The sequence below is a fragment of the Ahaetulla prasina genome, chromosome 13 (assembly GCF_028640845.1).
Source record: "Ahaetulla prasina isolate Xishuangbanna chromosome 13, ASM2864084v1, whole genome shotgun sequence".
NCBI classification, from domain to species: Eukaryota; Metazoa; Chordata; class Lepidosauria; order Squamata; family Colubridae; genus Ahaetulla; species Ahaetulla prasina.
This window is the reverse complement of record NC_080551.1, coordinates 16,310,202-16,331,394: the sequence shown is the minus strand read 5'-3', so window position 1 is coordinate 16,331,394 and position 21,193 is coordinate 16,310,202. Positions and strand designations below refer to the sequence as shown.

Here is a 21,193-nt window from a genome sequence, read left to right as displayed (position 1 = left end):
TCCATGACTCAGCACTTATCCAGGCCTGCCCCTCCCTTCCTTTTGCTGACGTCGCCTCTCCATTCTCCGGAAGCGGGGATCTGTCCACTTTTCATCTTCCTGCTCAGCTGCCGGCAATTCTAGCTCGTGGCTGGCTTCATGCTCACATGCTATAGGAGGGAGGTTTGTTTGCTCAGTCTGTCCGGGCATGGTGCCAGGGCTGGGGGCTGGAGGCATGCCAGGCCATTCTTCTTCACTATCAGTCTGGCTGAGATAGCAGGAGATGGGAGGGGCCCGGCTGCGGAGAGGAGGGAGGGCGAGGCCCAACACTGCCATTTTCAGAGACAAAAGACTCAAGAAGCGGTACTGGGACAACATTTTATGCTCTTGAAGAAGACAAGACCCGGCCACCTATAACGGGGATGTCTCACCATTGAAGGCGGCTTCAGAAGGCGTTATAGTCAGTGGTGGGACTCAAACAATTTAACAACTGGTTCTTTGCCCTAATGACCGGCTGGGTGGGCGTGGCCATGGTGGGCGTGGCTAGGAGGTGTGATAGACAGCACTAGGAGCAGTGGTGGGTTTCAAAATTTTTTACTACCGGTTCTGTGGGTGTGGCTTGGTAGGCGTGGCAGGGAAAAGTTACTGCAAAATCCCCATTTCCTCCCAATCAGGTGGGACTTTAGAGGAAGAGAATAGATGGGGGCGGGGGCGGTCAGAATTTTTACTACCAGTTCTCCGAATTACTCAAAATTTCCCCTACCGGTTCTCCAGAACTGGTCAGAACCTGCTGAAACCCACCTCTGACTAGGAGGCCTCCTGCAGTTACCTCGGAGCCAAAATGGGGCACATGGGGACTCCTGGAAGGGGCGGGGCAGGAAAGGGTGGGACCAGCCAGCAATTTAACTACCAGTTCTCCCGAATCAGCCTGAACCGGCTAAATCCCACCACTGGTTATAGTCCATTTAATGTGCTTTCAATGACCATCGACACACCCTTCTGTAAAATACATGGGTGCTGTGGATTCATGATGACATACCAAGACAAGGAAGGGTGAAACCAACGGCTTGTTCTTTGCCAAAAAAAAAATCCCGATGGTAGCCAAAACAGCTTACATTTTCCATAAGGTCAAAGTTACTAGTTGAGTTCTGGAGGGAAAGGGTAGAAAAATAACCAGAAACACACACCTTATCCTGGCTACCTGAGTCTTTCCTCCAATCTGTCACTCAGGCAGCCCAGCGAAGACGCTCCAGTTGTGCCCCTTACAACTGCCTCTCTTGGAAGATACCATTAACCCTGAAGATTTCTAAGTTACATTACGTAACATTCCAAACGTAACATTCTCCTTTCCTTTCCTACTCATCCTACTGAGTTAAGAGTTCAGAAAGCACCACAGGACTGAAAATTAACTAGGAGTGATCAAACAAAATCAATATGTTTAACCTTGAGAAAATATGACTCTTATGATCTAGTCAAATATCTTAAAGATGTGAGATGAAAGAAGATATAACTTGTTCTCTATCCCTGGTGATGGTAGGACACCAGACTATGGTCCTATGCTTCAGAAAGGCAGTCTAAAATCTCCCCGTCTCACCCACTGACAATAAATATCTTAGGAAAAAAGGCCTAACACTTCTATCTGTACAACCATGTTTTTAATATTGCTTCTACTGGTGGCCTTGTATAAACAAAGAACTGATGTTCCAATTTGCTATACATGAAGATTAAGAGGAATATGTTTGCATAAAATCACAATTCGTTACAGCTGATAAAACTAAACCCTCTTCTGCTGGATGATGGCTGTGCTGTGCTGTCTGTATATTGCTTATTTGTACCATATGATTATCATTAAATGTTGTACCTTATGATTCTTGATGAACATATCTTTTCTTTTATGTACGCTGAGAGCATATGCACCAAAGACAAATTTCTTGTGTGCCCAATCACACTTGGCCAATAAAGAATTTCTATTCTATTCTATTCTATTCTATTCTATTCTATTCTATTCTATTCTATTCTATTCTATTCTATTCTATTCTATTCCTTATTGTTTCCTGATTATTTGTACCCTATGACTATCATTAAGTGTTCTATTCTATTCTATTCTATTCTATTCTATTCTATTCTATTCTATTCTATTCTATTCTATATGATGAATGGATTTTTATTTGCTTGCCAATCTATCAGAGAGTCTTTTCAAAATTAGGGTGAGTTCACACCAGTTTTCACAATCCTATCCAATACGCTGATTCTTAAAAACACACGGGAACATCTCTGTTTGTTTTTAAGAGTCAATGTACTGGATAGGATCTGGAATCTTTATTGTTCTGAAATCTAAGCTCACGATTGTCCCAGATGTTCTGGACTTCAATTTCCATCTCATCCAACTCAAGACGGTTTGTTTGTGGTCACGATTTGTGGAAGCTCTTATCCCATACGACTGAAGGGCACCAGATTGCCACACAGCAATTATTGCCACGGGGTGGGGTGGGGGGAAGCAATTTTCATACTTGAAACTCAGTGAAGGGAGAACATTTTAGTTGCTGTAGGTTTGTTTAAAAGGTTTGAACAGGAAAGGCACAGGCAAAAACCCAAAACAAAAGCTGTTATTACAGACGATCATTTGGCTTGACAGATAAGTTGGTCCGGAATATCAAAGTAGCTTTGCCCATTCAGCTGCAATTTAAAAAAAAAATAACTATGAAAACTCTTCCATCTGTGAAGACATATTAGTTTTGTTCCATCACTGCCAGTAGAATTATGATCAAGCTTATAGATCAAAGTCCACTCAATTGCAGAATTAGACTGAGTTAATAGTCAATAGTTCAAAGGGATATAATTATACCTAACAGCCATTAACGGGACAAAAATGAACTTTCTACTCTCGATCCGTCAACTATGGACTGTTGACACTGGAAGCTAATTTTCAGGCTTTCATTGTCCCGCTACTACCTGGAGAAGCTGGGATTGAATTTAAGAGCCTTCTGGTAGAAAATGTATACCAGAAGAAAATATATATATATATATTTCCACCATAATGTAATGGTCCCTCTTTCAACACATACAGGTAGTCCTTGACTTAGAACCACAACTGATCCCAAAATTTATATTGCAAAGGGAGGCAGTTATTAAGTGAGCTTTGCTCCATTTTACGACCCTTCATGCCACAGTTAAGTGAATCGCTGCAGTTGTTAAGTTAGTAACATGGTTGCTAAGTGAATCTGGCTTCCATGTTGACTTTGCTTGTGAGAAGGTCCAAAAATATTTTACTAGAAAATATTAGAAAAAAATATTAGAAAAACATCCAAAAATATTTTACTAGAAGAGTTCTTCGCTCCTCCGAAATCAACAAAATACCTTATACCACCAGGCTTGAAATCCTGGGTTTAGAAAACTTAGAACTCCGCCGACTCCGACATGACCTGTGTTTAACACACAGAATCATCTATGGTAATATCCTTCCTGTAAAAGACTACTTCAGCTTCAATCGCAACAATACCAGAGCAAACAATAGATTCAAACTTAATGTCAACTGCTTCAGACTTGATTGCAGAAAATATGACTTTTGTAAACAGAGTTGTTAACGCTTGGAACTCACTACCTGACTCTGTGGTCTCTTCTCAAACTCCCAAAATCTTTAACCAAAAACTGTCTACTATTGACCTCACCCCATTCCTAAGAGGACTATAAGGGGCGTGCATAAGAGCACAAAAGCGCCTACCGTTCCTGTCCTATTGTTCTCTTCATTATAATATTATATGCATACTTTTACTTATACTTTTACTTATGTATACTTTTCTCTCATGATGAGTTATTTTTATGTTGATGATTGTATATACTGTTGTGACAAAATAAAATAATAAAAAAAGGTCGCAAAAGTGGATCATAAGCTGAGAGCTTATACACCAAGACAAATTCCTTGTGTGTCCAATCACACTTGGCCAACAAAAAATTCTATTCTATTCTATTTCCCTATGACTATCATTAAGTATGGTACCCTATGATTCTTGAATGTATCTTTTATGTACACTGAGAGCATATGCACCAAGATGAATTCCTTGTGTGTCCAATCACACTTGGCCAATAAAAAATTCTATTCTATTCTATTCTATTCTATTCTATTCTATTCTATTCTATTCTATTCTATTCTATTCTATTCTATTCTATCCTATTCTATTCATGTGACCCCGGGACACTGCCACCGTCATAAATATGCTAAACCTCTGACTTTTGATCACCTGATCATGGTGAGAGTCATTAGTGTGAAAAATAATGACAAGTCACCTTTTTCACTTCAGTAACTTTGAACCGTCACTAAATGAATGGGGTGAATTTTAAAGGAGGCTTTGGCAACTTTTGCCCTCCAGATGGGCAAAGAAACATTCTCAGCCACAATGCAGCAGTTTCAAAAGAAATTCTCATAGAATTTTTCAAAGAACCAGCTCCGATATCTTTGCAATAACCTTCTCTGGTTGAACACAATGAATAGCATCGGTCAAGGTTCTTCTCTCGTATATGACAGCCGAAGGAGGGAGTATATCGCATCTTTTCTCCAGGGGCACAAAGTAGCTTATAAAAGGATCTCCTTTCAATTTATTCCAGCTACCATCTTTGGACCAGGGTAGGGCTGAGGCTATAAGGTCAAACTGGATCTCTCTACTGTGGTTTGATTCCTGGCAACCTTGGTTTGGCTTATAGTCCACCTCGGTCATGTTTTTTCACTTCTGAATTGTTTCTTCCAGATTCATCATTATAAGAAGGTTGGGACTCTTTGAACGGTTGCCAAATGGCTGGTTTTTCTTCTTTCTCCCCCCCCCCCCCACTTACAGTTGTCTCTTTTAGACCAAAGACATTTTTTTTTAAACAGAATCTTAACTCAGGCTCTTTGGCAGCCACAAAAATAAATGAACGAAATCCGCGTCTAAATTGGGAAGCCAATACTTGAAGAGAGGAGCTGATCTAAAGTAAAAGAACAAATTCCCAGCTGAGCTGAGCTAAGGCTTGAAATTTAACTTCATGGACTTTATCACGCTGAGAACTTTAAAGAGAAGCCCAAAAAGGCTTCTCTCTTTCTAAGAGAGGTTACAAACAGGGATATACAAATGCAACAACCCTCTTTAGCAATTAGGATACAGAGGCAAGAGGTATCTTTAAAGCATGTCAAATCATTTACTCTGAGAGGAGCACAGGATGACGAGATGTGAGATAGAGATACACACACACACACACACTGAAGATGTATTTATTATTAAATTTGTAGGTTCGCCCAACTTCCAACAACTCTGGGTAGCTCACAAGTAAACAATGTTTTAAAAAGGTACAATCAGATCTTAAATAAGGAATAAAGATAGCAAGATGATAAAAACTAGAGCAGGGGTCTCCAACCTTGGTTCCTTTAAGACTTGTGGACTTCAACTCCCAGAGTTCCTCAGCCAGCTTTGCTTGAAGTCCACGAGTCTTAAAGGGACCAAGGTTGGAAACCCCTGAACTAGAGTGGAATGGGGAAAATAAAAAGAATCCCAGGGTGCTTTACTCATGCTTATAAAAAGCCCAGGAGTAGAACCAGGTCTTCCAGCACCTTTGAAACACTTAGTAGGATGGGGGGGGGGTCTCAGGGGGCACCTCATTCTACAGGGCAGGCATTACTACAGGAAAAGTATCATTCCAGGGTCTCAATAAATATTGTTTCATTGAAGGAACTTCAAGTAGACCAACCCTACTGGACCAAATCCAAACCAGATACTATGGGAGACACATGATCCCTCAAATAACCAGACTCCATACGAGGGTCTCCACACTTGGCAACTTTTATGACTTGTGGACTTCAACTCCCAAAAATTCCCTAGTCAGCATGGCTGGCTGGGCAATTCTGGGAGTTGGAAGTCCACAAGTCTTAAAACTGCCAAGTTTAGAGACACTTGCTCTATGCCACAAAGGTCTTTAGATGATAGCTACGCCCACAAAATTGAAGTATACATATACTGCATGATATTCTGATATCCCCTCTCCATTTCCTGATAGGTTCAACCAGTGGTGAAATTTGATTTTTTTTACTACCAGTTCTGTGGACGTGGCTTGGTGGGCGTGCCAGGGGAAGGACACTGCAAAATCCCCATTCCCCAAAATCTCTGAGGCCAGCCAGAGATGGTATTTGCCAGTTCTCTGAACAACTCAAAATTTCTGCTACCGGTTCTCCAGAACCTGTCAGAATCTGCTGGATTTCGCCCCGGGTTCAACACAGGAATAGGATAAAAACAGAAAGGTTTAAAACACATGCAAACCAAACCTCTGAAAGGAACCAAATTAGGAAAAATTGGACCAAATACTTTTCTAAGGACACCTGATGGATGGCAATTGCTTGTATATTAAGGACAGTCCTGAAACTGTCATTTTTTGGAGGAAGGAACCTTTTAACCAATTTCATTGTGTACATGATGTACAATGACAATAAAGGCTTTGCATTTAATTTAAAGTCAAACCTGCGGTAGCTCCAACTGAGTCCAAAACCTCACCATACTAGGAGCTCAGAAGCCTTCCAGAACTATGAAGTACAGGCTTGTGAAGTCAACTTTCCGACCTGTTGTTTTTTTTGTTTTTTTGTTTTTTAGAGGTGTGGAGATACAACAGTCAACCCTGGAGGTAATTTTAGTTGCTATGTAAACATCCTTGGAAGCATCAGGTTGGAGAAAGCAAGAAATAAATAATTGCATTTGGAATTCTGTTCAACCAACAATAACCCGCATGTTCTACCACAGGTTGATGGTCCTTCCTGAAAGCAACCATGTGTTTTAGTAAGCATCTGTTGTTGGGCTTCACCTTCCCATTTTTCACTGTTCAGTACAAAAGTTGGAGACCTTCACTATCGATCTAGGTATCTTCTGGATGTGCCATATATTCTCCTATAAAGTCAAAAAAATTGTCCGGAGGTCAATTGCCTGACCTTTCGCCGCGAGCTGAAGATGTATTTGTTTATTCGCGCGGGACTGGCTTAAATTTTAAATTTTAATATTTTAACAGGGATTGAATTTTAATTTATATTTAATATAAATTTTAGGGGTTTTTAGGTCTAAATGTTTTAAATTTTGCCAATTACATAAGTTTTTAAATCTCTGTTTTAGTTGTAAATTGTCATTGTTTTATATTGGCTGTGAACTGCCCTGAGTCCTTCGGGAGAAGGGCGGTATAAAAATATTATTATTATTATTATTATTATTATTATTATTATTATTATTATTATTATTATTATTATTATTATTAATAATAATAATAATAATATCTCCAACACACAGAAACATTAGCACATCAATAAAGCCATGTTAAGTGGACGCATACGCTATTCACATCTTCCCCTCCCCTCCAAGAGATGGAGGGGAAGGGAAGACCTGTTATTGTTATTAACATTTATTACTTATATTATGGGATCCAGCACAACAGCAATTATTAGGTGTCGCAGAACTTTGGGAAAAACAAAACTGATCTCCAACTTATGCAGAGATTACTCTAGATTTTTATATAGTAACCAAAGACAAATCTGCAAATCTTGTAGGTTGTGGGTCTATGAAGATCAACTATATAAATCTAAATGTGCAATGACCCATTGTTTTCTTCTAAAGGCGGGATAAGTACTTTTGCTGTTCTTTAGTTGCCTGTTTGAATTGGCTACACTTTTAAGAGATAAGGGGCCATCTCTTGTGCCTACAACCATCAGGGATTCTCTACCACAAAGCCACAGTCTTAGAGAAGAGGGACCTTCTCTTGTACTTACAACCACCAAGGATTTTCTACCACAAAGCCACACTCTTAGAGAAGAGGGACCTTCTCTTGTGCCTACAACCACCAAGGATTTTCTACCACAAAGCCACACTCTTAGAGAAGAGGGGACTTCTCCTGTACCTACAACCACCAAGGATTCTACCACAAAACCACAGTCTTAGAGAAGAGGGACCTTCTCTTGTGCCTACAACCACCCACGATTCTCTACCACAAAGCCACAGAAGAGGGACCTTCTCTTGTGCCTACAACCACCAAGGATTCTACCACAAAGCCACAGTCTAAGAGAAGAGGGAACTTCTCCTGTACCTACAACCACCAAGGAATCTCTACTACAAAGCCACACTCTTAGAGAAGACAGAACATCTCCTGTACCTACAACCACCAAGGAATCTCTACCACAAAGCCACAGTCTTAGAGAAGAGGGAACTCCCCTTGTGCCTACAATCACCAAAGATTCTCTACCACAAAGCCACACTCTTAGAGAAGAGGGAACCTCTCCTGTACCTACAACCACCAAGGAATGTCTACCACAAAACCACAGTCTTAGAGAAGAGGGACCTTCTCTTATGTCTACAACCATCAAGGATTCTCAACCACAAAGCCACACTCTTAGAGAAGAGGGACTTTCTCTCGTACCTACAACCACCAAGGATTCTCTACCACAAAGCAACACCCTTAGAAAACAGGGAGGGTCTCCTGTCCCTACAACCACCAAGGATTCTCTACCACAAAGCCACACTCTTAGAGAACAGGGAGGATCTCCTGTCCCTACAACCACCAAGGATTCTCTACCACAAAGCCACACTCTTAGAGAACAGGGAGGTTCTCCTATACCTACAACCACCAAGGATTCTCTACAAGAAAGCCTTCCAAACATGACCAGCTCAGGAGGCCTCTGAAGCAGAAGGACGTTTCGTAAGTTTCACCTGGTTTCAGTTGCAAGCAAAAGAAATGCAGGTAGTCCTTTCTTGACCTATGACGAACCACAACTGGGGCGCGAATTTCCATTGCTAAGCAGGGGGCGTTATTATGTGAGTTATACATTCCATCCCGTGACCTTTTTTTTTTAAAAAAACATGGTTGTTAAGTGAATCACCGCAGTTTAATGAATCATGCAATCATTAAACAAATCTGGCTTTCCTTATTGACTTTGCTCGTCGGAACCTCGCTGGGAAGACTGTAAATGGTCATCAGGTGACCCAGAGAGGTAGCCACTGTTTTAAATAAATGCTGGTTGCCAAGCACCCACATTTTAAACATTTGCCTGGGGAGTGGAGGGGGGGAGGGAAAATACTGTGACAGTTGTATGTGCGAGGAAGGTGGCACGCGTGTCATAGGTTCGCCATCACGGTCCTAGAATGATGGAGTAGAAACATTAATGGGGAAATTAAAGAACTTCGGTATGCCACCAGGTTTTAAGATTAACAATCCAAAGTCCATTTTTCCGGTGCTATTGTAACGGACACTAAATGAATGGTTGGAAGTCAAGACTGTCGGCGTTGCAGATACAGAAGCCCGGATGCACAGATTCTAAGCTCAGGGTCTCGGGTTCAAATTATCTTCAAAAGTTCATGCATGTCAGAAGCAAGGAGAGGGGACTTGAAGGCACTCTTCTCAACACCTGGTTGGCTTCCATCAAATGCGTTTTATCACCCTACTTTCTCAGATCCTCTACATCCAGTACAGGCAATCCTCGACTTACAACAGCTCACTTAGTGACCCGAAGTTACAACAGCACTGGAAAAAAAAGCGACCTGGCTCGTTTTTTCACACTTACGACCGTCGCGGCACCCTCTATGGCCGCATGATCAACATTCAGACATTCTGACTCTCTTATTCAGGAAGGTTGCAGTGTCCAGAGATCATGTGATCCCCTTTTGTGACCTTCTGACGAACAACATCCATAGAGAAGCCAGATTCACACCAGAACAACTAGACACCAGAACAGTTTTTTCCCGAAGGCCATCACTCTGCTAAACAAATAATTCCCTCAACACTGTCAGACTATTTACTGAATCTGCACTACTATTAATCTTCTCATAGTTCCCATCACCAATCTCTTTCCACTTATGACTGTATGACTATAACTTGCTGCTGGCAATCCTTATGATTTATATTGATATATTGATCATCAATTGTGTTGTAAATGTTGTACCTTGATGAACGTATCTTTTCTTTTATGTACACTGAGAGCATATGCACCAAGACAAATTCCTTGTGTGTCCGATCACACTTGGCCAATAAAAATTCTATTCTATTCTATTCTATTCACTTGACAACCAAGTTACCGACTTGACGATGGCAGCGATTCGCCGAACACCAGTGGCATGCAAGGTTGTAAAAACGGGGCAAAACTCACTTAACAAATGTCTCCCTCGGCAACACAAATTCTGGGCTCCATGGTGGGTCGTAAATCAAGGACTATCTCTCCTGCTCTTTGTGACCCCCTACTTCTGAAGAACAGTAATGCTTCCAGGTTGTTTTAAGTTTCCCAAGACAAATACGAACAACCTCCTCTTCCTCGTTAAGACTTGAACCCCGGGCCCTATCTAACAATGTGGAATTCACCAACGCCTCACTTAGCAACGCCAATCTCCAGCTCCAGGGTGGTCGTAACCTGAGGATTACCTGTGTAAGGGCAACCACCATTCAATCTAAGGCATCAACTAGGCCTCAAAGCCTTGCCAAGGCCCATCCACCACTGTACATCTCTTCTGTCCCTTTTTGCAGGCAGGGCATCCATTTCTAATCTCAAAGCATCCAAAATTCAGGCCAAGGAGCTAAAGGACAGGCCCAGGAAAGCTTCTGCCCTCCACCCCCCACCCCCAGAGATCTATCTGGCTCCCTATCGTCACAAGACCTAGAATGGATCTCTAGGGCAGCCTCTCTCCAACCAGACAGGCCTTCCAGAAGAGGTTTTCTTCCCCTCCTCCATCTCTCCATCTCTCTCACAACCAGGAAGGGGGCGAGGCGGAGGGTGGCTTTCGGCAGGGAATTTAAGTGCGTGTGTGTGTGTGTGTGTGTGTGTGTGTGTGTGTGTTTTTGTGTGCCGGGGTGATGATGGAAGGACAATAAACCCGGGCATCAGGCTGGCCAGCCACCGGCTTTCTCTCTTCTGCAGCCTTTTTTTAACGGACAATCCCTTCCGCGCCCACCGACCATTTTCTCCTCTCCAGCCCCCCTTTCCCCCCCTCCCCACTAATTCCAAGGACCCAGGGGCCGTTGTGGCTGCTTTGAAAGACCCTGGGAACACAACCATCCAGAGGAAGAAAGGGGTGTGTGTGTGTGTGCGCGCGCGTGGGTGGCTGGGGGAGGGGGATGCCATCGGAGAAAAAGCCGGGAAACCCACCTACCCACCCACCGCCCCCCTCCCTCCCTCCCTCCCTCCCTCCGTTGCCGAACGATCCCATTTTAACGGGTGTGTGTGTGTTAAATTCGGGGAGAAGAATGGAAGGATGGAGGCGGGCTTCTCTCTTTTTGTGTGTTTCTCGCCCTCCATCCCCGCGTTGCCAACACAAAGGCTCCATCATCAAGAGGCGAGCGGAAAGGCGAAGCGGCAGCCAACCCTTTGCGCCAACAGGGGAGGGGGTGGGGGTGGGGAAGGGATGGGCCTGGCTCGGGGGGGTGGGGGGAGAGGAAGGGGCCGCGTTCAGTTCTTCCCCAGGCCCTCGACATCGCCCCCCATTTTTCCCCTTCCCGGTGCAAGGCGCCCCCTCCTCCCCCCACCCCCCATCCTTTCCTGCTTGGTACTCACCCGGGCCGGCCAGTGCGGGTAGCCTTTCATTTTGGCGAAGACCAGATCCCCGGCTTTGTATTCACGGGGCCTGGGACGAGCCATCGGGTCCGAGTCCAGCTTTGCCCGCCCCGTCTCTGCGTCCGAGGCCACCCCCAGCACCGCTCCCAGGCCTTGCCCCCGATCCGCCGAGCTAAGGGGGGCTGGGGAGGGAGAGATGGGGGTGGGGGGGATGAAGGAAGGGAAAGAGACAGGCCGGAGGAGGGAGGGGGGAGGGTGGAAGATGCGAGCGAGCGTTGCCTGCCCCTCCCTCCCCTCCCGCCACCGGGGGAGGAAGGCGAATCGGTTCCGGAGGGAAGGAAAGGCCTCGGGCGGAGCGGTGGCGGCGGCGGCGGCGGCAGGAGGAGGAGGAGGAGGAGGAAGAGGCGGCGGTGATGATGGAAGAAGAGGAGGAGGAGGAGGAGCAGAAGCAGCAGGGGAAGAAGAGGGGAGCTGAGAAAGAAAGAGAGAGGGATGGAAAGAAAGAGAGAGAGAGAAAGAAAGAGATGGAAAGGAGAGCGAGAGAGCGCCTACGTCCGTGTGTGAGTGAGAGCGAGCGAGCGAGGGTGCCTGCGTCCGCGCGTGTGTGTGTGTGTGTGTGTGTATACGTGTGTGTGCGCGCGTGCAAAAGGGGGGGCACTAGCAATCTGCCCCCCCAAACGATGAAGCCGCTTTGCGGGGGGTCCCGGGCAAGGCGAGGGCTGCGGAGTGGGAGGGGGCGGATGCAAAAGGAGCGGAGGGGAGGGGAGGGAAAGGTTTCCAGCCGGGGGATCCCCTCCCCCAGCGCTGGCTTGAGAACAAGGTTGCCCGAAGAAATGTCTCCGCCTGCGCTGCGTTTCTCCCTCCTACGAGGCTTCGCCCATCCTGGATCTCGCCGCCGCTGCAGCAAAGATGGGGGGCGGGGGGGCGGGAACCCCCTTCTCTTCCTTGACGCTTTCTCGGCCAACCTTGGATGCTTCCCACTCCTCCGGCTCCTTCCTTTCTTCCTTTTTCCTCCTTTTTTTTTCCTTTTCTTTTTTGGAGAGGATGTGGGGGTGGGGGGGAGAGCAATGGCTCCTCCTTTCCCTTCCCGCTCTTTCCCGGGGCTGGGTGGGTGGGTTTTCCACGCACACGGAAAGGCGCACCCGCAACCCCCGCCGGCCAGAAGGTCGTCCTTTTCCTCTCCACTGCGCGGCGCGCGGGGACGGACAGCCCGGCGCGCCCCCGCCGAGCGCGGAAGGCGAGCGGGGGCGGGAGGAAAAGGCCCCTTTCTTCACCCGTGGCGATGGGTGGGTGGAGAAGGACCGGCCGAGCGGGAAGAGAAAGGGGGAAAAAAAAATCCGTGTTCCGAAACACCGTTTTGTATTCCGTATTGTATTCGGTGCCTTTTCTCTGCGGCCCAAAACGCCGCTGAGTTCCTGGCTGCGCAAAGCAGAAGGGCCCGAAAAGAGCGCGCTGGACGGCCGGGGGTCCCTTCCGAGGAGCTATAGAAATTTGGTGGGGGGGGCGTTCCGCTTGTGAGCTGAGTGTGCAAAAATCCAGGGGGGGGGAAACTACCAAAAAAACACCAACAACTGGCCAGCCGGTTAGATTTTGTTGGGTTGATGAAGCTGAATTGATCCAAAGCTAAAGCTAGATTTTTTTTAGCTGCTTGATCAAGAAAGGGGGGGGGATGAAGAGAGATGGGGGGCGGTTTGAAGAAGGTGAGGAAGAAAAAGAATACAAAAGCCGTGTTTGTTAATTGCATGGTTGTTGTTGTTTTTTATTGTGGGTATCTTTCAGTATTTCCTTGATGGTTGGTAACTGTCTTTAGCGGCCCCGTCTTGTATCAACAAAAAAGTGAAGTCTGACATCGGCAATAAATAAAAAATGGCAACTTTTGTCTTTGCAACTCTGCTTCCTGTTTGAAATGTGTTACATGCAATGAAATGTATGAATACAGGTTTTCAAAAGCCCCAAATTGTGCCTTCTGACAACCTTCATCTCCCCAGAGATTTTGTTCCCTTTTTGCTTGCCCACTAGCATGAAAATCTCAAGTTCAAAATGTTTTGGGCCGCCGCTGTGAAACGTAATCAATTGGTGAGATTTCCTTGTGACTGGTTTGGGTAACTAAATTTGCAGAGGTGATTGTTAACCATTGATCGGGTAATCGTCACCCTAAAAATCATTGGGCAGGAAAGAAAGCACAAAACAGCTAAAGTAAGCAGATGTAACCTACTTGTGTGTAAAACTCATCAGGTAAAAGTAATGGTTCCCCTAGCACATAGGTGCTAGTTGTTCCCGACTCTAGGGGGCGGTGCTCATTTCCGTTTCAAAGCCAAACAGCCAGCGCTGTCCGAAGACGTCTCCGTGGTCATGTGGCCGGTATAACTCAACGCCAGAGGCACACAGAACGCTGTTACCTTCCCACCAAAGGTGGTCCCTATTTTTCTACTTGCATTTTTTATGCGCTTTCGAACTGCTAGGTTGGCAGAAGCTGGGATAAGTAACGGGAGCTCACCCCATTACACAGCGCTAGGGATTCGAACCAGTGAACCACCGACCTTTCGATCGACAAGCTCAGCATCTTAGCCAGTGAGCCACCGCATCCCTGTAAAACTCATCATCAGCCAGTGGGCAAAAAGCCAACGCAGTTCTCGGCTGCATTAACGGAGGGATAGAATCAAGGTCAGTGTGAAGTGTTAGTACCACTTTATATTAACTTGGTAAGACCACACTTGGAATACTCCATCCAGTTTTGTCGCCATAATATAAAAAAGATGCTGAGACTCTAAGGGTCCCCAACCTGTGGGCTACGGTCCACTACTGAGCCCTGAGGGGTTTGCAACCGGGCCACAGAAAAGCTGGCAAACATGTGCACGCACATCTTCACTTGGCGAGCAGTGGGCACACACGCTCCATTTAAGTAAGTGGCAGGTGTGCCTGTTACTGGTGTAAACTGTGCACGCTTGCCGGCTGCTTGTGTGGAACCATCCCCTCTCCCTCTATACCACGGGTCCACGTTGTAGAACTCTGCTCTAGAAAGAAGGCAGAGAAGAGCAATAAAGATGATTCTGCTGGAATTGGGTATCTAGTAAAAAGAAGGACTAGGTGGCTCAGTGGCTAAGACACTGACTTGTCAATCAGAAAGGTCGGCAGTTCGGGCGGTTCGAATCCCTAGTACAGGTCTCCTGCGTGAGCAGGGGGTTGGACTAGATAGAATAGAATAGAATAGAATTTTTATTGGCCAAGTGTGATTGGACACACAAGGAATTTGTCTTGGTGCATATGCTCTCAGTGTACATAAAAGAAAAGATACCTTCATCAAGGTACAACATTTACAACACAATTGATGGTCAATATATCAATATAAATCATAAGGATTGCCAGCAACAAGTTATAGTCATACAGTCATAAGTGGAAAGAGATTGGTGATGGGAACTGTGAGACGATTAATAGTAGTGCAGATTCAGTAAATAGTCTGACAGTGTTGAGGGAATTATTTGTTTAGCAGAGTGATGGCCTTCGGGAAAAAACTGTTCTTATGTCTAGTTGTTCTGTGTGCAGTGCTCTATAGCGTTAACGTTTTGAGGGTAGGAGTTGAAACAGTTTATGTCAGGATGCGAGGGATCTGCAAATATTTTCACGGCCCCCTTCTTGATTCGTGCAGTATACAGGTCCTCAATGAAAGGCAGATGACCTCCAAGGTCGCTTCCAACTCTGTTACTGTTACACGTGAAAGGAATGATCCAATATTTCAGGGATCTACCACAAGGAAGAGTGGGCCAACATACTTTCCACCCAACCTGAAGATGGAAACTAATCAAAGAGAGAAGAAACCTAGAACTAAGGAGAAATTTCCTAACAGTTAGAACAATTTATCAGTGGTACAACTTGCCTTCAGAAGTTGTGGGTGTTCCAAACCTGGATGTTTTTAAGAAGAGATTGGAAAACCATTGGTCTGAAATGGTATAATCTGGGAGTTGAATGGTATCCCATGGACCACAGCACACCAATTTTCAAAGGTGCTGGCAATCAAAAGAATGAATGTTTTCTAAAAACACTTTTAGAAAGCTGTTTTAAAATGACTATTTTCTAAAATTATTTTTCGCTCTACAGGTTTAAATTTTTCCTGAATCACAAGAAATCTTGTTAAGTTTTTGCTTTTAAATTAAAATCATTTAAGTTAATGTTCTCCATTCTTAATTCCAAAAATAAGGCAACTCATTGTGCGTCTTTGCCTTTTCCAGCCAATCAAAATATCTCAAATTGTAAAATAATTATATCCAAAGGTGTCAGTTGTGCAGTTCAGCTTTAAAAAGAAACATTTAAGTTAAAGATATTTGCATATGTCCTGGTGTTAATATTGGAAGAGTTCTCCGCTCCTCTGAAAACAACAAAATACCTTATACCACCAGACTTGAAATCCTGGATTTAGAAAACTTAGAACTCCGCCGACTCCGATAAGACCTGTGCTTAACTCATAGAATCATCTATTGCAATGTCCTTCCTGTTGAACACTACTTCAGCTTCAATCTCAATAATACAAGAGCAAATAATAGATTTAAACTTAATGTTAACTGCTTCAATCTTGATTGCAGAAAATATGACTTCTGCAACAGAGTTATTAACACTTGGAACACACTACCTGACTCTGTGGTCTCTTCTCAAAACCCCAAAAGCTTTAACCAAAAACTGTCTACTATTGACCTCACCCCATTCCTAAGAGGTCTTTAAGGGGCGTGCATAAGAGCACAAAAGTGCCTACCGTTCCTGTCCTATTGTTTCCTTTCATTATTATTATTATTATTATTTATTTATTCGATTTTTATACCACCCTTCTCCCGAAGGACTCAGGGCAGTATTTTTTTTTTTTTTTTAATTTTTATTTTTTTTATTAGATTTTGGTATACAGCCAAAATAAAACAAACAATACAATATACAATTAAAACCCGAATAAAAAAACTTATTACACCATTGGCCTAAGACTTTAAAACATATAAAACTAAAAAACCCATTAAAATTCATAATAAAAATTTTAAAAACCCAATAAAAACCCAATAAAATTTAAGCCAGCCCCGCGCGAATAAATAGATGTGTTTTCAATTCGCGGCGAAAGGTCCGAAGGTCAGGTATTTGGCGTAAACCAGGGGGAAGTTCGTTCCAGAGGGTAGGAGCCCCCACAGAGAAGGATCTTCCCCTGGGGGCCGCCAGCTGACATTGTTTGGCGGACGGCACCCTGAGAAGTCCCTCTCTGTGTGAGCGTACGGGTCGGTGGGAGGCATGCGGTAACAGTAGGCGGTCCCGTAAGTACCCAGGCCCTAAGCCATGGAGCACTTATTATATAATTATATCAAATTAATATAGTTATTGCATACTTTTGCTCATATATATGCTTATATGATATGCAGTTATTTTATGTTGATGCTTGTGTATATTGTTGTGACAAAATAAAATAAAATTTAAAAAAATAAAAAATAAAAACAGTGATGGCTAACCTTTTTGCCACCACGTGCCAGGAGCCGGGGGGGGGATCGCGTGCATCCCCATACCCATAATTCTATGCGTCCCACCCCCTTGCATGCATGCATGACACCCTCCCCGCTCCCCCTGTTCCTGGCACGTGATGGCATGGTAAGCCCGTTTTTTGCTCTCCCCAGCCTCCAGAGCCTTTCTAGGAGTCTGGGGAGGGCAAAAACAGTCTTCCCCACCCCCCTGAGGCTCTCTGGAGGCAGGAAACAACCTGTTTCCCTACTTCTGGTGGGCCCAGAAGTCCTGTGCGCATGCCAGAGCTGACCTCACATGCCCACCAATATGGCTACTCGTGCCATAGGTTTGCCATCATGATCCCGAATGATGGAGTAGAAACATTAATGGGAAAATTAAAGAACTTTGGTATGCTAGCCAGTTTTAAGATTAACAATCAGAAGATGAGGATAGTAACAAAAAAATAATAATACAAAATTAGAAGATTAAGTAGAACTGATGAAGAAATCTGGTTTCAGGATTGAGAAAAAAGTAAGTACTTAGGTATTACTATGACAAATATGAATTGTATGTTATTTCAAGGTAAGTAGGTGAAAACATGGAATGAAATGAAGCACGTTGGAATGGTAGGAATTTAGATTGTCACTATTGGGAAGAATTTCTGTAATAAAAATAAACATTTTGTCTAGAATGATCTTTGTGTTTCAGAAAATATTTCTGATAAGCGATACACCCATTCAGACAATGGCAAATTTGTATGGCAAGGGGAAAAAAAACCCCCCATGAGTTAAATATAAGTATTATAAGATGTAGGGATGTGGTGACTTAGTGACTAAGACGCTGAGCTTGTCGATCGAAAGATCGGCAGTTCAGCAGTTCGAATCCCTAGTGCCATGTAATGGGGTGAGCTCCCGTTACTGGTCCCAGCTTCTGCCGACCTAGCAGTTCGAAAGCATGTAAAAAATGCAAGTAGAAAAACAGGGAGCACCTTTGGTGGGAAGGAACAGCGTTCCGTGCGCCTTTGGCGTTGAGTCATGCCGGCCACATGACCACGGAGACGTCTTCGGACAGCGCTGGCTCTTCGGCTTTGTAGGAAGATCTAAGTAGAAGCACAGAGGCCAGCTAAATGACATTGGGGCAGTCACTTTCTTGTAAGGCAATTTATGTTACTAGGTTGCTATTATGGGAATAAAAATTGAGAGTCATTTTAAGCTTCATTTTCATTTATATTTTCAAAGATTTTTTCCTATCCTGCCATTATTATTTTTTTATAAATAACTCAAGGCCTAATACTTCTTACTCTTCCTATTTTCCCTATAACAACAACTGTCAGAGATGGATTGGGCTGAGAGAGAAGGGTTGGCCAAAAGTTACCCAGTCTCTTTTCATGCCTAAACTGGGACTAGAACTCACAGTTACCTGGTTTGGGTTTAATTTAAGCTTTGTCGTTCTGGAAAAAGAAAAGAAAAGAAAAGAAAAGATGAAATATAAATTTCTAAAAGAAATTAACCAACAAATGAATAAGGGCGGAAAGAAGAGGAGAAAATCCAGTACATTTGAACATATGGTAAGTTAGCAATAGCATTTAGCACTTAGACTTATATACCGCTTCACAGGGCTTTACAGCCCTCTCTAAGCGGTTTACAGAGTCAACATGTTGCCCCTAACAATCTGGGTCCTCATTTTACCCACCTCGGAAGGATGGAAGACTAAGTCAACCTTGAGCCTGGTGAGATTCGAACTGCCAAATTGCAGTCAGTCAGCAGAAGTAGCTTGCAGTACTGCACTCTAGCCACTGGGCCACCATAGCTTGAAGTTAAAAACATCAGAAGCCTTTTTCATCAGTCTTCCTCCACTAAGAGCATTTTAGATACCTGGACCACTCCAGAGATACAGGTATTCCTCAATTTATTTATTCATTTAGTGACTATTCGAAGCTATGGGAATTCTAGGTTGCTTCAGTCCTTGATTAGTTCCCATCCATTGTTTATTGTCTTGCCTTCTGGTGCTTTGGAAAATAAATTGAACCCCTCTTCTCATTCAATGCTCAAGAAGATTTTTCAAAATTCCCTTTAAGTATTAACTGAACCTAGAAGCATAGTCATAATAATTTCCTTTAAGAACCGCTCCAATCTTGATTGCAGAAAATATGACTTAAGTAACAGAGTTGTTAATGCCTGGAATGCTCTACCAGACTCTGTGGTCTCTTCCCAAAATCCCCAAAGCTTTAACCAAAAACTATCTACTATTGACCTCACCCCATTCCTAAGAGGTCTGTAAGGGCATAAGAGCACCTGAGAGCATAAGAGTTCCTGTCCTAATGTTCCCTTTGATTGTATCCAAATTTCGTATGGTTATTGCACACTTATGCTTATATATATGCTTATATATCTTACAGTTATTTCATGCTTAGGCTTATATATACTGTTATGACAAAATAAATAAATAAATAAATAAAAGAATTAATTGAACCTAGAGTTATATTCTGTTTTCATGTAGTGATGAATGGATTCCAGCAGAGGTCTCTCTTGACCATCAAGTATATTCTATTGAGCAGATGGAAAGGTACAATCTGCCTTTGATTCTTGAGCGGCATGAAGTTGGCTTAAGCGATTTTCCAGCAAGGAATGTTAACAATTTGGACATAGCTGGACATGTGTGAGACAAGAGCTTCAGAAACATGGAAGAAATGCTCAGGGATAATTAGGGTTTCCCTGGTCAGACCTGAGCTGACCAAATGGATTTTCTTTGAGCATCCATTTTTGGCACTGCCATCCAAAAGGAGGATGCAGATTAGAATAAAGGTAACAGCTCTGTTTAGTAACAAATAAAGAAGAATATTTGTAGCTCAGGTGCTCTCTTAGTTTACTTGTTTTCTTGCAGATGTTTCATTACCCAAACGAGATAACATCATCAGTGCTAGAAAGGTGTGTGATTTGCTGTCGGTTTATATCAATGGTGAAATCCCAATTTTTTTTTACTACCGGTTCTGTGGGCATGGCTTGATGGGCATGACGTGGCTTGGTGGGTGTGGCAGGGGAAGGATATTGCAAAATCTCCATTCCCACCCCACTCTGGGGCCAGCCAGAGGTGGTATTTGTCGGTTCTCCGAACTGCTCAAAATTTCCACTACCAGTTTTCCAGAACCTGTCAGAACCTGCTGGATTTCACCCCTGGTTTATATTCTGCTGTCTGTCTGTCTATCCGCCTCCACCCACATGGACAGGCAATGACATATAAGCCAAGTGCTGGTGTTCAGTCCACATTTTCTTTCCATTGCTCTTCTCGGACATTCTAAATTCCCTAGAAATTATTTTCTTCTGCTTGGCATTTAATTCAATCCTAACTTCGTAGGCGGAAGAATAAAACCCAATTTCTGTCCCAGTGCAGCTGCCAACTGTGTTGGAATGTAAAGAGTTTAAGCAACCCTTTCTTGCTTTTTTCATGCCCTCCTCCTAAATTTTCAGCTAGCAACTGTCCCAAGGAAATGCAACTGACACGGATAAGGTGGAGCTGGGAACCTGGAGAAGAAATGGCGTTCCTATTTAACCACGCAAGTTAACCTCAAGGATGAGTATGACAGCAGGCAGAGTTCTACAGGCCATTACTTGAGCGAATAAGTCACCGGGTGAATCTGGATTGCAAACATTCCCATGTAAATCCAAGCAGCCAACATATGTTGCAATGAATTAGGAGTGTCCTTTGTCATATATAAGCTAAAGAGGAATAGGACAAGAAAATCCCGCTGATGATGAAGTTACCTAGACTGGTAACGAAATGTTCGGAAACTAAACTGAAACAAGCATGGAGAATAAACCACTGCCAAAATAAAAAAGCCAGTCTACAAGTCTTTTCTATTATTTAAACAGATCACCCAATACATTCTGTCTTTCATAACCAATTACATCTTCCTTTTCAGTGAAGTACGTCAAGGTTGGGCAAGACAAGACACGACAAAAAGACACGGGGCAGGTGATGTTATATTATACCCTGGTCCCCTTGTTTCATTGCCAAAGAAAATATTACTGACCCCCTGAATTATAGGGTAGTTATCTCTTTTCGGCAGGACTTCACTGGGAGAAATTTTTCAGCAGATGGAGCAAATTCTCCAGCATAACATTTTTATCTCGATGCCTTAGGATTTTCCTTTGAACTGAAAGCAGAAAGCAGGGCACCTCTTCTCATTATGAATCAGTTATGTTTTTCCCTTGAGTTTGGGAAACA

At 43.7% G+C, this 21,193-nt stretch overlaps 1 protein-coding gene across 2 annotated transcripts in view; it reads right to left on the bottom strand.

The window, feature by feature from the left end:
- HDGFL3 (HDGF like 3) overlaps positions 1-11,743 on the bottom strand; it is a 39,578-nt gene extending 27,835 nt beyond the window's left edge. For both annotated transcript variants that reach the window (XM_058155950.1, XM_058155951.1), the window contains exon 1: positions 11,507-11,743. In XM_058155950.1, the coding sequence (XP_058011933.1) occupies positions 11,507-11,590 (84 nt within the window). In that variant the 5' untranslated portion in view covers positions 11,591-11,743. The remainder of the gene's footprint in view (positions 1-11,506) is intronic.
- Between the last annotated feature and the right edge of the window lie 9,450 nt (positions 11,744-21,193).